General features: G+C 39.2%; 1 protein-coding gene across 1 annotated transcript in view; it reads left to right on the top strand.

The window, feature by feature from the left end:
- Positions 1-6: 6 nt before the first annotated feature.
- Positions 7-13,773, top strand: part of LOC149771758 (uncharacterized) — a 25,483-nt gene continuing 11,716 nt past the window's right edge. Inside the window, exon 1 of the mRNA XM_089948167.1 lies at positions 7-70. Within this exon, the coding sequence (XP_089804293.1) occupies positions 26-70 (45 nt within the window). The 5' untranslated portion in view covers positions 7-25. The remainder of the gene's footprint in view (positions 71-13,773) is intronic.

Below are 13,773 nucleotides of genomic sequence, written 5' to 3'. Positions count from 1 at the left end.
GAGAGAACTCAGTGTTGAACTGAGGATGGGGGAACTAGAGGATTACAAATCACATTTGAAGCAGGACATGGTAAGTACAATGTTTGAAAAACATTTTGATAACTTGGCAAATCAATTTATTCCCGACCTACAACTAATTACTGTATTTAGAGAGCTGATTCTATTCACATTTTAACTGAGTGTACCTTTACAAAGATTACCCCAGAACCGCAAGTTGTTTGTGAGATTGTGTCCCTTTACAATGATTACCCAAAACCTCAAGTTGTTTGTGAGATTAAATTAATTTGGTTGAGAATACCGATAATTAAACAAATTACAAGAAATAATAAAATCGTCAGCTAAATTAGTAGTGAAAGGGGATACTTTACGGACAATGGGAATTAGCATTACAGGGACCCCTGGGTCAGATTACGGACAATGGAAATTTAACATGGCGAAAAATCGTGGGTCAGATTACGGACAAGGGGAATTTAACATGGCAAAAAATCGTGGGTCACTTTACGGACAAGGGGAATTTAACATGGGAATAAATCGTGGGACACTCTACGGACAAGGGGAATTTAACATGGGATTTTTTTTTTTTAAATTTTAAAAAAAATTTTTTTTAAAAAAGGGGTAGGCAATTCAAAGACTATCTCTTTTCGAGAAATATGGGGGCCCTGAAAAGGGCCTTTGGGTTTTCTTCTTCTTCTTCTAATTTCTTCTTTTTCTCCACCAAGTTCTTATTTTATCTCCTACACTCTTCTTCCCTTTCTTTTTTTTCTTCTCCTCCTCTTCTTTCTTCCTCTTCTCATTTTCTTCTTCTTTTTCAATTTTTTCGTTCCATTTTGTGACGATCGTGGATAAATACCTATGTATCTATAATTAGCTGAAATTCCTATGAAATCCCACTATCTATTTATAGCTCCAACTTGTGGGTTTTTCCTTTGGAAAATCCCACTATCTTTTTATAGCCTCAGCTTGAGTGACGTTCCTGTTTATGAATTCTAGTATATATGTATAGCTACAAAATGTGGAAATCCCCAAGTCGATATTTATAGTCTCGAAATTTCCAGCGTCAGTGACGTCACTGTACTGAACACTAGGGATAAATATCAACAGTGTTGCAAGTGGCTGACCTGAATACGCGCTACTGTAGGTAGGTAGGTAGAGTGTATCTGATAGGGATAAAGTGAGTTTTATACGGACAAACAGAGACCAATAGACACACACAACGTACGCGCGCAGACACACACACACACACAAACACACAAACACACACACAACGTACGCGCGCCGACATACTCACACACACACACACACATACTCACACACACACACACACACACACACACACACACAGAAACACACAACGTACGCGCGCAGACATACTCACACACACACACACACACACACATAAACACACACACTATAAAATAGATAAAATTAGTAACTACTTACAATATCAACTTCTGTGACGATCGTGGATAAATACCTATGTATTTATAATCAGCTGAAATTCCTATGAAATCCCACTATCTATTTATAGCTCCAACTTGTGGGTTTTTCCTTTGGAAATTCCCACTATCTTTTTATAGCCTCAGCTTGAGTGACGTTCCTGTTTATGAATTCTAGTATATATGTATAGCTACAAAATGTGGAAATCCCCAAGTCGATATTTATAGTCTCGAAATTTCCAGCGTCAGTGACGTCACTGTACTGAACACTAAATATCAACAGTGTTGCAAGTGGCTGACCTGAATGCACGCTACTGCAGGTAGGTAGGTAAAGTGTATCTGATAGGGATAAAGTGAGTTTTATACGGACAAACAGAGACCAATACACACACCCACACAACGTACGCGCGCAGACATACGCACACACACACACACACACACACACACACACACGCACACACACACACACATACACACATACACATACAGAGGGAAGAGGAAAAACAAACCCCAAATATACTATCAACACAGAAGGGAGATGATACAAACCCCAAATAAACTATCCACACAAACGTACGCGAACGCATACAAACTCCAAATATACTATCAACACAGAGTGAAGAAGAAAAAGTTTTTTGAAAGCACCTAAGCCCTCACCTGCAATGACCAACTCTGCCAAACACCTACACCCCACCCACCCCACTCCCAACACTACAAAACCCATTTAACCCGTTATTTTATGGCATCAGTGTGTGATTTAGGAAACATCAAGACACAAAATAATGGAGGAATAGACTGACTATTGTTTACCGACTTGCATGCCTAAAGAGCGTGCGTGAAGGAAAACATCCTTCCATTTCAATTCTAACTAAAACATGATCCAGAGGGATAGAGATAGGTGAAAGGGCACAATTTCATAAAGTGTGAGTAGAAAACAAAACACGCCATCCTTATTATACAATGTCAAGACCAAGAGACACTTACGTGTTCTTTCTGGTCTATTCTCTTTTAGAAGGTAGTATGAAATTTCACATCAGGACCAACGCATCGGCTCACATTGTCAATTTTTCCATTTCCATGTCTTTACTGGCACAAGTTCTTCATCATCTTCAATTTCTTCTTCTTCTGAATCCCTCTTCTCTGTTTCGTCTTGTTTTTGTTTATTCTCTTTTCTCGTAGGGCACTCTGAATTACAGTGTCCTTTCTCCTGACAACGATATTAGGTATCTTGACTTTTGTCTCTCTTTCTTAGACGAAGCAGGTATTCTGGAGACAAATACCCATTTACCTTTGCAGATATAGCAAACTTCATTAGCACTTACACACTTTCGTATGACTCTTATCAAATCAACGACCAAAAGAGTAAGTTTTGTTGCCACTTTCGCATGTGAATTATGCTTTCGTATGACTTTTAGCAAATATTTGACCAGCAGGTCGATCTGTGCTGACTCTTCCATCTTTGATCGTTTGAGAGCGAAATGAATACTCTGACGCTAAGACACTCTCCTTATATACAGAGACCTGCTGCGTATGAAACCTAGTCAAATGTAATTTTGCAATAAGATGAAACGATTTCATTGAGGAAGTAAAAGGCAATGATGTACCGTATCGCCTCACACAAAACCTGAAGTGTTAGTTCAAATCCGTGTCAGCGATTTCGAAGACGACATAACTGGGCTTTAATCAATGCTCTCCATTTCTGCCACAAAACCACGAGTCCTGATTCACGCCAAAAGAAATTTCGTTCGGTCCATAAAAAATAGTATCACATCCGAGAAACGCAAAAACGAACTTCCAGAAAACTGAGAACGACGGCTTACACCTACAACGTGAAATGTATGAGTTCAAGTAGTGCGTAAAACTTAGTCAAATTAAATTTTTATAATCAAGACGAAACGATCTCTTTTCGAAGAAGAAAGCAGACACCAAGCGACAATGGCGATCCGTGTCACACAACACTTTTCAAAATGTATATGATCAGAGGTTTGTTCTAGCGATCTGCACGGTTAAATTAAATGTTGATGTATTTTGCAATAAGACGGACAATGGTCGCCCATGGAACCATTGTTCGTGCATTAGTTTAATTTTTTAAAATATTTTTTTATATAAATCGCCTATAGGATAGACCCAGTAAAGCATGGCCATTCTCGTCACTGTGTGAATAGCTGCTCAAGTCAATTCGAAGTGAACGCGGTAAGAAAATAAGTATAGCCAATGAAATGGCTTACAACGGGTGATGCATTGTTTTGTTCTAGGACTGTGTGGCATAATAATCCCTATGTTCTTGCGTTGTTACCATTACAGTGCAGACAGACTGAAATGTGAACTTACAAGCCCTCTTTGTGTGTGTGTGTTGTACCATTTCTTCTTACCACATCAAAAGACTGAGCGTCACAGTATTGGTTCGCGTTTTCAAGCTGACCATTTTTTTTAAATCTCACTTAAACATTTTAACATAAACACTCACACTCACATCGGTAGAGTCAGAACAGACGTGTTACAGTACTGAGGGGCATGTTATCTTTTTTTTCAAACTAATAAATTTGGGGTTTGTATGAAGTAAAGAACCGAAAGTACAGTGAAACTCAAGGATGATGACCCAATCTGTCTGTCTATTGATGCGTGTATTTACTTAAGAAGAAATATGACCTCTAAAACACAAAGAGATACGGCAAGCATGATTAGAATGAACATAACGATGTTTTCCTTCACGTCCGTGTAATTTAGAGTTTCAATCCTCTTTGAAAACAAACTTGGTCTCCTTTTGTAGGGCTTGAAATAATAAAAAACCTGAAAAAATCTTAAGCACTTTGCTATAGATAATTTCATCAACAGACTAAACAACATAAATGCCGTTACAACACTAGAAAGCCTTAAATCTTCTATCAAAAAGAAATGTATCAAAAAATTAAAGATTAACGATAACTAACCAATGAAACCGAATTTAACAAAGGCAGTGACATGTGAAGAAATGTCTCTCACTTTGGAAAGGTAGGCGAATGTACTCTGTCATGCACCATCAACTTGAAAAAAAATTATAAACAGAGAGAAACCTGAATTCAAAATTCAGTTGTTTGTTTTCTTCAAAATTGTTTCGTTTCTTTTTTCTATTTTTGGAACAAATCTAAGCACTAATATAGAGTGGAAAAGGGAAAATGCACATACAAGCTTTGATATTTCTGAAAAAATGAGGGGATATTCCTAACGTTCATAACCACCTATGGACTTGGACTTGTCTGTGACTTATCCACAAAACAAGATGTACATATTTCTGGTCAAGCTGCAAGTGTGTGCGTGTTTTTGAAAATGGTAAAAATGGGATATACAATTTTCTCGTGATACTTATAAAGTGAAGAGTCTGTGCAAGTGTCAAAAGCCAAAGTCATATAAGTTTTGTATTTTGTACGGCTTGTAAAGATTTCCACTTTAGAAAATGTGAAGTATCACAAGTTATTATCACAAACAGAAGTGGAACATAGGGACTTGCAAGAAAGAAAATAACCCAGACAGTTGGTGTCATCAAGAGTGCTAGAGACGGTACCCGAACTTGCTTGCTTGCTTACTTGAATTAAAGTGATTTTCGCCCTAATGGAGCATATATCACTGGTTTAATAACGCACCGCGTGATTTTTAATTACTCCTAGGGAAGGAAAGAGAGCCTCATCTCCCAGGCTTTTATGTACTCACAGACTACTTTTAAATTTAGCCACTCAGGTGTAGGACTAACTAGTCCTTAACAACCTGACTGAAAGGCTTTAAACATGAGTGGGAATAGTCTCACCACACACTCATATTTCTGTCCGACCGTGGTAAAGGAGGAAAAAGGTGCTCAAAAAGACAGCCATGGGTGTTAAGTACTCAACAAAACGCTAGCCCGTACTTATTTCAAATCAAGTCCCGTTTTTGCTAATGGACAGTAAAAAGTACCAATAATGTGTTAACCACTTGTGCAATTAGTTCAAATCTAACGAGTCTGTTAAATTTCCTACTTCCTAACATATCTATCTAATATTAGTACTTAGTGTACATAAAAATAGCCATACTGATCTTATTTAAATTATTATGTCTAAGAGACATATACCAGTTTGGTCACTGTTAGGTTTAAAAAGTTAAATTTGTTGCGGTGTTCCAATGGGTCAAGTTTGTTTCGAGAATAGTTTAGTCAAGGAGGGATACCAAGCCAAATATGGTTCCCTATTTAATAAAAAGCAATCTTTTGGAGCCCTAAAAAAGTTTGTTTTTTCTATTAGAAGGTAACACGTCTCTCTTTTGCTTTCACGTTCTTTCCTGCACTCCTAGTCTCATGATTCTTGATATCAGGAAATGCGTAGCCATGATGGGCGGCAATGTAAGCAGCGGCTTCTACCAGTTGACTGAGGGGGTATCCAGTGTAGGTTTGTCTGTAGAATTGGGGAAGAACTCTGACCCTAATCCCCATTGAGAAGGTCTTGGTTTAAAGGTGTCTAGAGATTTGTAGGCAACGTATTGTATGGCTCTAATAAGCTGCCCTGATTTGTTAACGTCATACAATGCTTGATCTAGTCCCATTTCGGTGTACTTCTCAACGAGGGTCAGCGTCCCCCTCTTCCTCCTCAACCGCCTCAGTTTCCTCTTCTGGTTCTGATACTAATTCTTTCGTTGAGGTAGATAGTTTTAAATCCGCTGCTATGGCGTCTGTCGCTGTTATTGTTGTTGTGGTTGTTCTTTCAGCTGAGATTGCCTGTAGTATCGGAGTGAGAAAAGAACGTTGTTGTTGTTGTAGGGTTTAACGCCATTTTTCAGCACGCGATAGGCTATACATGGCGGCCAGCATTAATGGTGGAGGAAGAACCCGGGAAAAACCCGGAAAGAACCACCGACCCACGAGAAGCTACTGGCAAGTTTTCTCACATACCCACATTAGCCGAATCCGAGACTCGAACCCACGCAGACAAAGGTGAGATGACAGTGATCCGTAACGGAGAGCGCTTTAGACCACTCGGCCACTCTGGGCCCCAGAAAAGAACGTAGTGCCTCCGATAATTACATTTGAGTTTGCCATACCGTTTGTCTAACATAATTGGCCCTTTGTTTTGCCACCACTCTTTCCGGGTCAGGTTGTTTGTTAGGTATAGTCGGCTGTTAACTAGATGTTATTTGTGTTCTCGAGGTGGGTGGAGTGCTAACTGGCTAGGTCTGCATTTCTTGCTCCCGCTACTGTTGCGTATATTTCTTCCCTCCACACCGAGTTCTGGGCCTAATTCTTTTAATTTCGTTGTACCCGAACTTACATTATCCATATTATCGCCAACAAAAAAAAACAAAAACGCACAAACCTAAAAGAAACACTCACTCACTTTTTTACAGAACATTACTATTTTTAAAATTTTGATAAGCGACGGAAACGAAGGACTTAGAGTCGCACTTTCTAACCAAGATAAAGAAATCATGTGCTGATAGACTCACTTCTGTATTTTTTCTTCTAACTGACTAACATATCATAGGCAATGGAATGTTATTTCTTTTCGAGAGTATGGGGTAGCCCTGAAATTTTTTTTTTTGGAACTTGAAGCTATGGCGATCGCTTAGGTTATAAGATGGCGGCCTCCTCTGCTGAGAGGCTTTCTCATAGGATAAGGTCTGCTTCTTCGGAAAAGAGAAGAAGAACTCTTTGGTGTCGATACAACTGTTGACAAAGCCTCTGTTAGGTTCATGCTGCTGCTGTTGCTGCTCTCTCTGCTGTTTATGAAGTCTGTACTTCTCCATCCATTCTTCTTTCTCCTTCTTGAATTCCTCCTTGAAGAGCTCTTCTTTCAGGTCTTCAGTGACTTTTAGCATTCTCACATTTTCTATCTCTTCTGGCTTCGGTATCAGACTGTGTCTGACCCTATGTAAATTCACGTAGGCTTCGTTTAGCTTAGCTAGTTTGGAGCACATCTTCGTAGGAGGATGAGTTAACAATGGATGGGCAGACTGGAAACTTCCCCGGTTCTTAAAGTCAAAGCGCGGACGTGAAGGAAAACATTACTACACGGTTTTCTAGCCGGAACGTTCAAATAGTGTTATGGGAGGGATAGAGAGAAGTCAAAGAGCATGAATCAAGATTCCTATAGCCAAATAAACCACAAAGGCATTTTTTTCTTCAAAACACAACATTTTTTATTCATACTAACAAACAACTCTAACATTTTTTTAACAATAATCCAACACTATAACATCAAACATTTTTTTCAAATACCAAACATTTTTTTTTCAATTCACACTCTACTTTAAACAGGGCTGACAACGTTGTGAATGAAATTGTGATTTCCACTGTCGGAAGTCATTAGGCCATTGATGGACACTACGTTTTCTAGTTAGAGACAAAAGATAAGCATACTGGTCACAAAACCATCGATGTACTTTCACATCGTTTCTAGAAGAATGACGAGCATCAAAATGAGTCACTAAATGTTCTAAAGAATAGCCCAGGCTGCAATCATGCAGAAAAAACACACACAGTACTGTCCACACACCAAGGAATATGTGCCTTGTTATTTCACATTATTGAATCGTGTGGTCTATGCATTTCTTCTCATAAAGTCAATGATATCGTCTTCCAAAGAGGGCAGTCCATAGGAATCAAAGTATTCCACACATCCTTCTTGAGGAAAGTAGACGGCTACCCAGTGGGTTCCTGGGAGATGACTGTCGTCCGTGTTGATCACATAAGCTTGATGGTTTTGAGGTGTGCAATGAGGGAGTTCATCTTTAGCACAGACGACAGGATTCCAAGAAGCAGTGTACAAACTGTGGTTCAAAAGGTAATAAAGTTCTCAGGTATCCATTTTTTGTTTTTTTTTTCTTCTTCACAGGTAATGATAAGTGGTCAATTCGATCCAGACTTTTTGCTTGAAAATGTCTGACGAATAAACGGTTATTCGTTCTGTTTCCTCACTCTGATTCAGGAGAGCTTCGATGCGATGGATCTCTTGTGTGGTTAATGGTGGACAAGAATGTTCACGCAAGTCTTTATACCACTGGTGCAACACGTCTTTGTTCGAGATGAGACTCCAAGCTTCGTCCAGATACTCGTCCAATTTTTCTTCTTGACTTAACATCAGGCATTTATCGTGTTGAATTTGACTGGGATGATCGTTTTGACATCCATAACAATTTTTCTTGATCAATTCCTTAATTTTTTTCTGTCAAGACTATAGCATAACAGGAAACTAAATGTGGTTCTTGTTCTGGCCATCTAGACTTCATCATGATGACTTCTTCGTCTTTGTCTTGGGATTCTCCTTCCTCAGGGATCTTCACATTCCATGTCCAAAGAATCCCTACTATACAAACATTGATAAAAATCCTCCATGACTTCTAATAGTCTAGAATGACTTCTCTCAAACTGTTGGTTTATATCGTATTGTCCAATTCAGCATACAGGATGACGTTCACCGTATTATCTGCGCGTAGATTTTCTGCAAACTGAAATTCCACACGCATCTGGCCGGATTTTATAGGGTGGAAATGTCCCTCCTCGCTGTCTTGACTTACAATTCGTTAGAGAACCGTTTTCGAAAATGGAGTTTCACTGTAACTTTCCCTTTGGAGAATGGAATATTTTGTCCCAGATCTCCTTTTATAGCAATGTTGACAGTGTCTAAATACGACTTACTGACGGGCAAATAGTGAGGATGTACAAATTCACGGTGTACGTGATAGGTGTTTGCACCTTCCTGGTCATTGTTTGTGGTACTATCCACTTTGAAAGGAATGACACGCAGTAACGGAACAGAGGTGTGTCCCACCACGTTGTACTCCACCACATCGGAATACACAAAGATCAAATTAAGTCCTTGGTTCAGTTCTACCGGGTTTCCAAAAGCTCTGTAAAAATCCATATTACTTTTGATCTTGGGGCTCATATTGCTTGCGACCATTTCTGCATGTCCGCCCAAAATTTCAAACAAACTACCATTGAACCTGAGGGACAATGTGTCCGTATCTTGAAATTTGATCACGAGACGATGAGCCACTTTATTGTACTCAATCTTCACACCTTTTTTGGCTCTGTTCAGTGCTTTGCCAAAGGCTAAGTTGAACCTGTCCGCAATAGTGTCCACCAAATGTTCACCACTAAAATAATAACCTGAAGGAATTTTCAAGGTGTAGATAATGAAGGCTGGATTGCTGGCTGGTCTTGTGTCCCCTAAAAACCCTATTTTGTTGATTTCTTCCTCCAATTGGGCATTCAGGATTTCCACCTCGAAAGTGTCTTGCTTTTCGGTGATGTTTTTGATTTGTGTTGGGTGAATGATTTCCACTAAAGCCACTTCCCAATGGGCTTCGTGATCTAACTGGATGGTCTGAGGTAATTTGACCGTGTAACAGCATAACGTGTTCTTGGGAAACACCTCCATGGAACTGTCACTGGGTAAGGTTAAGTAAAATTGGTTCTTATTGCTCATAATTCCAGAGTTTTGTGGCTCTCCGAGGCGATACTGGAAGTTAGAGGAGTGTCTCCGCCCAAAATGGGGTTGTTGTTGGAGTGGTGACTGGCACTGACACTGGACACAAGGTTCCCGTGGTTCCCGTTCGAGGAGAATTTCAGGGAGGGATTAGGAAGCAGGTAACCGATGTAACTGCTCAATACAATGGTCCACAAGTGTTTGTCTCCTTGTTGCAAACTCAAATTGGCAATGGCTGCACCGATGACACAATACACCACGAAGGTTTGGCAGAAAAAGACGATTTGCGTTTTAGGCACACGTTTTCCATACCACACCCACAAGGGTTGTGTTTGTAAATCTTGCAGAGAAGAATTGGGTGAAGGAGTGATCGCAGTAGCTGAATCTGTGTGAAAGGGCATGATGGTCACTTCTTTTTATAGTGCGAAGCGTCGATGCAAGAATGAAAACTGGGTGGATATCCTTTCCAACGTACTTTGACTTCTTTGACACGTCGTTTGCCCACTTTACGGTTTCTGCGTTTGACAATGCCTTTGATGTCGTACACGTCGTCTTTTTTGGTGACACGACTTGATTTGAAATAAGTACGGGCTAGCGTTTTGTTGAGTACTTAACACCCATGGCTGTCTTTTTGAGCACCTTTTTCCTCCTTTACCACGGTCGGACAGAAATATGAGTGTGTGGTGAGACTATTCCCACTCATGTTTAAAGCCTTTCAGTCAGGTTGTTAAGGACTAGTTAGTCCTACACCTGAGTGGCTAAATTTAAAAGTAGTCTGTGAGTACATAAAAGCCTGGGAGATGAGGCTCTCTTTCCTTCCCTAGGAGTAATTAAAAATCACGCGGTGCGTTATTAAACCAGTGATATATGCTCCATTAGGGCGAAAATCACTTTAATTCAAGTAAGCAAGCAAGCAAGTTCGGGTACCGTCTCTAGCACTCTTGATGACACCAACTGTCTGGGTTATTTTCTTTCTTGCAAGTCCCTATGTTCCACTTCTGTTTGTGATAATAACTTGTGATACTTCACATTTTCTAAAGTGGAAATCTTTACAAGCCGTACAAAATACAAAACTTATATGACTTTGGCTTTTGACACTTGCACAGACTCTTCACTTTATAAGTATCACGAGAAAATTGTATATCCCATTTTTACCATTTTCAAAAACACGCACACACTTGCAGCTTGACCAGAAATATGTACATCTTGTTTTGTGGATAAGTCACAGACAAGTCCAAGTCCATAGGTGGTTATGAACGTTAGGAATATCCCCTCATTTTTTCAGAAATATCAAAGCTTGTATGTGCATTTTCCCTTTTCCACTCTATATTAGTGCTTAGATTTGTTCCAAAAAAAGAAAAAAGAAACGAAACAATTTTGAAGAAAACAAACAACTGAATTTTGAATTCAGGTTTCTCTCTGTTTATAATTTTTTTTCAAGTTGATGGTGCATGACAGAGTACATTCGCCTACCTTTCCAAAGTGAGAGACATTTCTTCACATGTCACTGCCTTTGTTAAATTCGGTTTCATTGGTTAGTTATCGTTAATCTTTAATTTTTTGATACATTTCTTTTTGATAGAAGATTTAAGGCTTTCTAGTGTTGTAACGGCATTTATGTTGTTTAGTCTGTTGATGAAATTATCTATAGCAAAGTGCTTAAGATTTTTTCAGGTTTTTTATTATTTCAAGCCCTACAAAAGGAGACCAAGTTTGTTTTCAAAGAGGATTGAAACTCTAAATTACACGGACGTGAAGGAAAACATCGTTATGTTCATTCTAATCATGCTTGCCGTATCTCTTTGTGTTTTAGAGGTCATATTTCTTCTTAAGTAAATACACGCATCAATAGACAGACAGATTGGGTCATCATCCTTGAGTTTCACTGTACTTTCGGTTCTTTACTTCATACAAACCCCAAATTTATTAGTTTGAAAAAAAAGATAACATGCCCCTCAGTACTGTAACACGTCTGTTCTGACTCTACCGATGTGAGTGTGAGTGTTTATGTTAAAATGTTTAAGTGAGATTTAAAAAAAATGGTCAGCTTGAAAACGCGAACCAATACTGTGACGCTCAGTCTTTTGATGTGGTAAGAAGAAATGGTACAACACACACACACAAAGAGGGCTTGTAAGTTCACATTTCAGTCTGTCTGCACTGTAATGGTAACAACGCAAGAACATAGGGATTATTATGCCACACAGTCCTAGAACAAAACAATGCATCACCCGTTGTAAGCCATTTCATTGGCTATACTTATTTTCTTACCGCGTTCACTTCGAATTGACTTGAGCAGCTATTCACACAGTGACGAGAATGGCCATGCTTTACTGGGTCTATCCTATAGGCGATTTATATAAAAAAATATTTTAAAAAATTAAACTAATGCACGAACAATGGTTCCATGGGCGACCATTGTCCGTCTTATTGCAAAATACATCAACATTTAATTTAACCGTGCAGATCGCTAGAACAAACCTCTGATCATATACATTTTGAAAAGTGTTGTGTGACACGGATCGCCATTGTCGCTTGGTGTCTGCTTTCTTCTTCGAAAAGAGATCGTTTCGTCTTGATTATAAAAATTTAATTTGACTAAGTTTTACGCACTACTTGAACTCATACATTTCACGTTGTAGGTGTAAGCCGTCGTTCTCAGTTTTCTGGAAGTTCGTTTTTGCGTTTCTCGGATGTGATACTATTTTTTATGGACCGAACGAAATTTCTTTTGGCGTGAATCAGGACTCGTGGTTTTGTGGCAGAAATGGAGAGCATTGATTAAAGCCCAGTTATGTCGTCTTCGAAATCGCTGACACGGATTTGAACTAACACTTCAGGTTTTGTGTGAGGCGATACGGTACATCATTGCCTTTTACTTCCTCAATGAAATCGTTTCATCTTATTGCAAAATTACATTTGACTAGGTTTCATACGCAGCAGGTCTCTGTATATAAGGAGAGTGTCTTAGCGTCAGAGTATTCATTTCGCTCTCAAACGATCAAAGATGGAAGAGTCAGCACAGATCGACCTGCTGGTCAAATATTTGCTAAAAGTCATACGAAAGCATAATTCACATGCGAAAGTGGCAACAAAACTTACTCTTTTGGTCGTTGATTTGATAAGAGTCATACGAAAGTGTGTAAGTGCTAATGAAGTTTGCTATATCTGCAAAGGTAAATGGGTATTTGTCTCCAGAATACCTGCTTCGTCTAAGAAAGAGAGACAAAAGTCAAGATACCTAATATCGTTGTCAGGAGAAAGGACACTGTAATTCAGAGTGCCCTACGAGAAAAGAGAATAAACAAAAACAAGACGAAACAGAGAAGAGGGATTCAGAAGAAGAAGAAATTGAAGATGATGAAGAACTTGTGCCAGTAAAGACATGGAAATGGAAAAATTGACAATGTGAGCCGATGCGTTGGTCCTGATGTGAAATTTCATACTACCTTCTAAAAGAGAATAGACCAGAAAGAACACGTAAGTGTCTCTTGGTCTTGACATTGTATAATAAGGATGGCGTGTTTTGTTTTCTACTCACACTTTATGAAATTGTGCCCTTTCACCTATCTCTATCCCTCTGGATCATGTTTTAGTTAGAATTGAAATGGAAGGATGTTTTCCTTCACGCACGCTCTTTAGGCATGCAAGTCGGTAAACAATAGTCAGTCTATTCCTCCATTATTTTGTGTCTTGATGTTTCCTAAATCACACACTGATGCCATAAAATAACGGGTTAAATGGGTTTTGTAGTGTTGGGAGTGGGGTGGGTGGGGTGTAGGTGTTTGGCAGAGTTGGTCATTGCAGGTGAGGGCTTAGGTGCTTTCAAAAAACTTTTTCTTCTTCACTCTGTGTTGATAGTATATTTGGAGTTTGTATGCGTTCGCGTACGTTTGTGTGGATAGTTT

This window comes from Sinohyriopsis cumingii, unplaced genomic scaffold (assembly GCF_028554795.1).
Source record: "Sinohyriopsis cumingii isolate HCF-2022 unplaced genomic scaffold, ASM2855479v2 utg001699l, whole genome shotgun sequence".
Classification (NCBI taxonomy): domain Eukaryota; kingdom Metazoa; phylum Mollusca; class Bivalvia; order Unionida; family Unionidae; genus Sinohyriopsis; species Sinohyriopsis cumingii.
The sequence above is the reverse complement of the archived record's forward strand: the minus strand, read 5'-3'. Positions and strand labels throughout refer to the sequence as shown.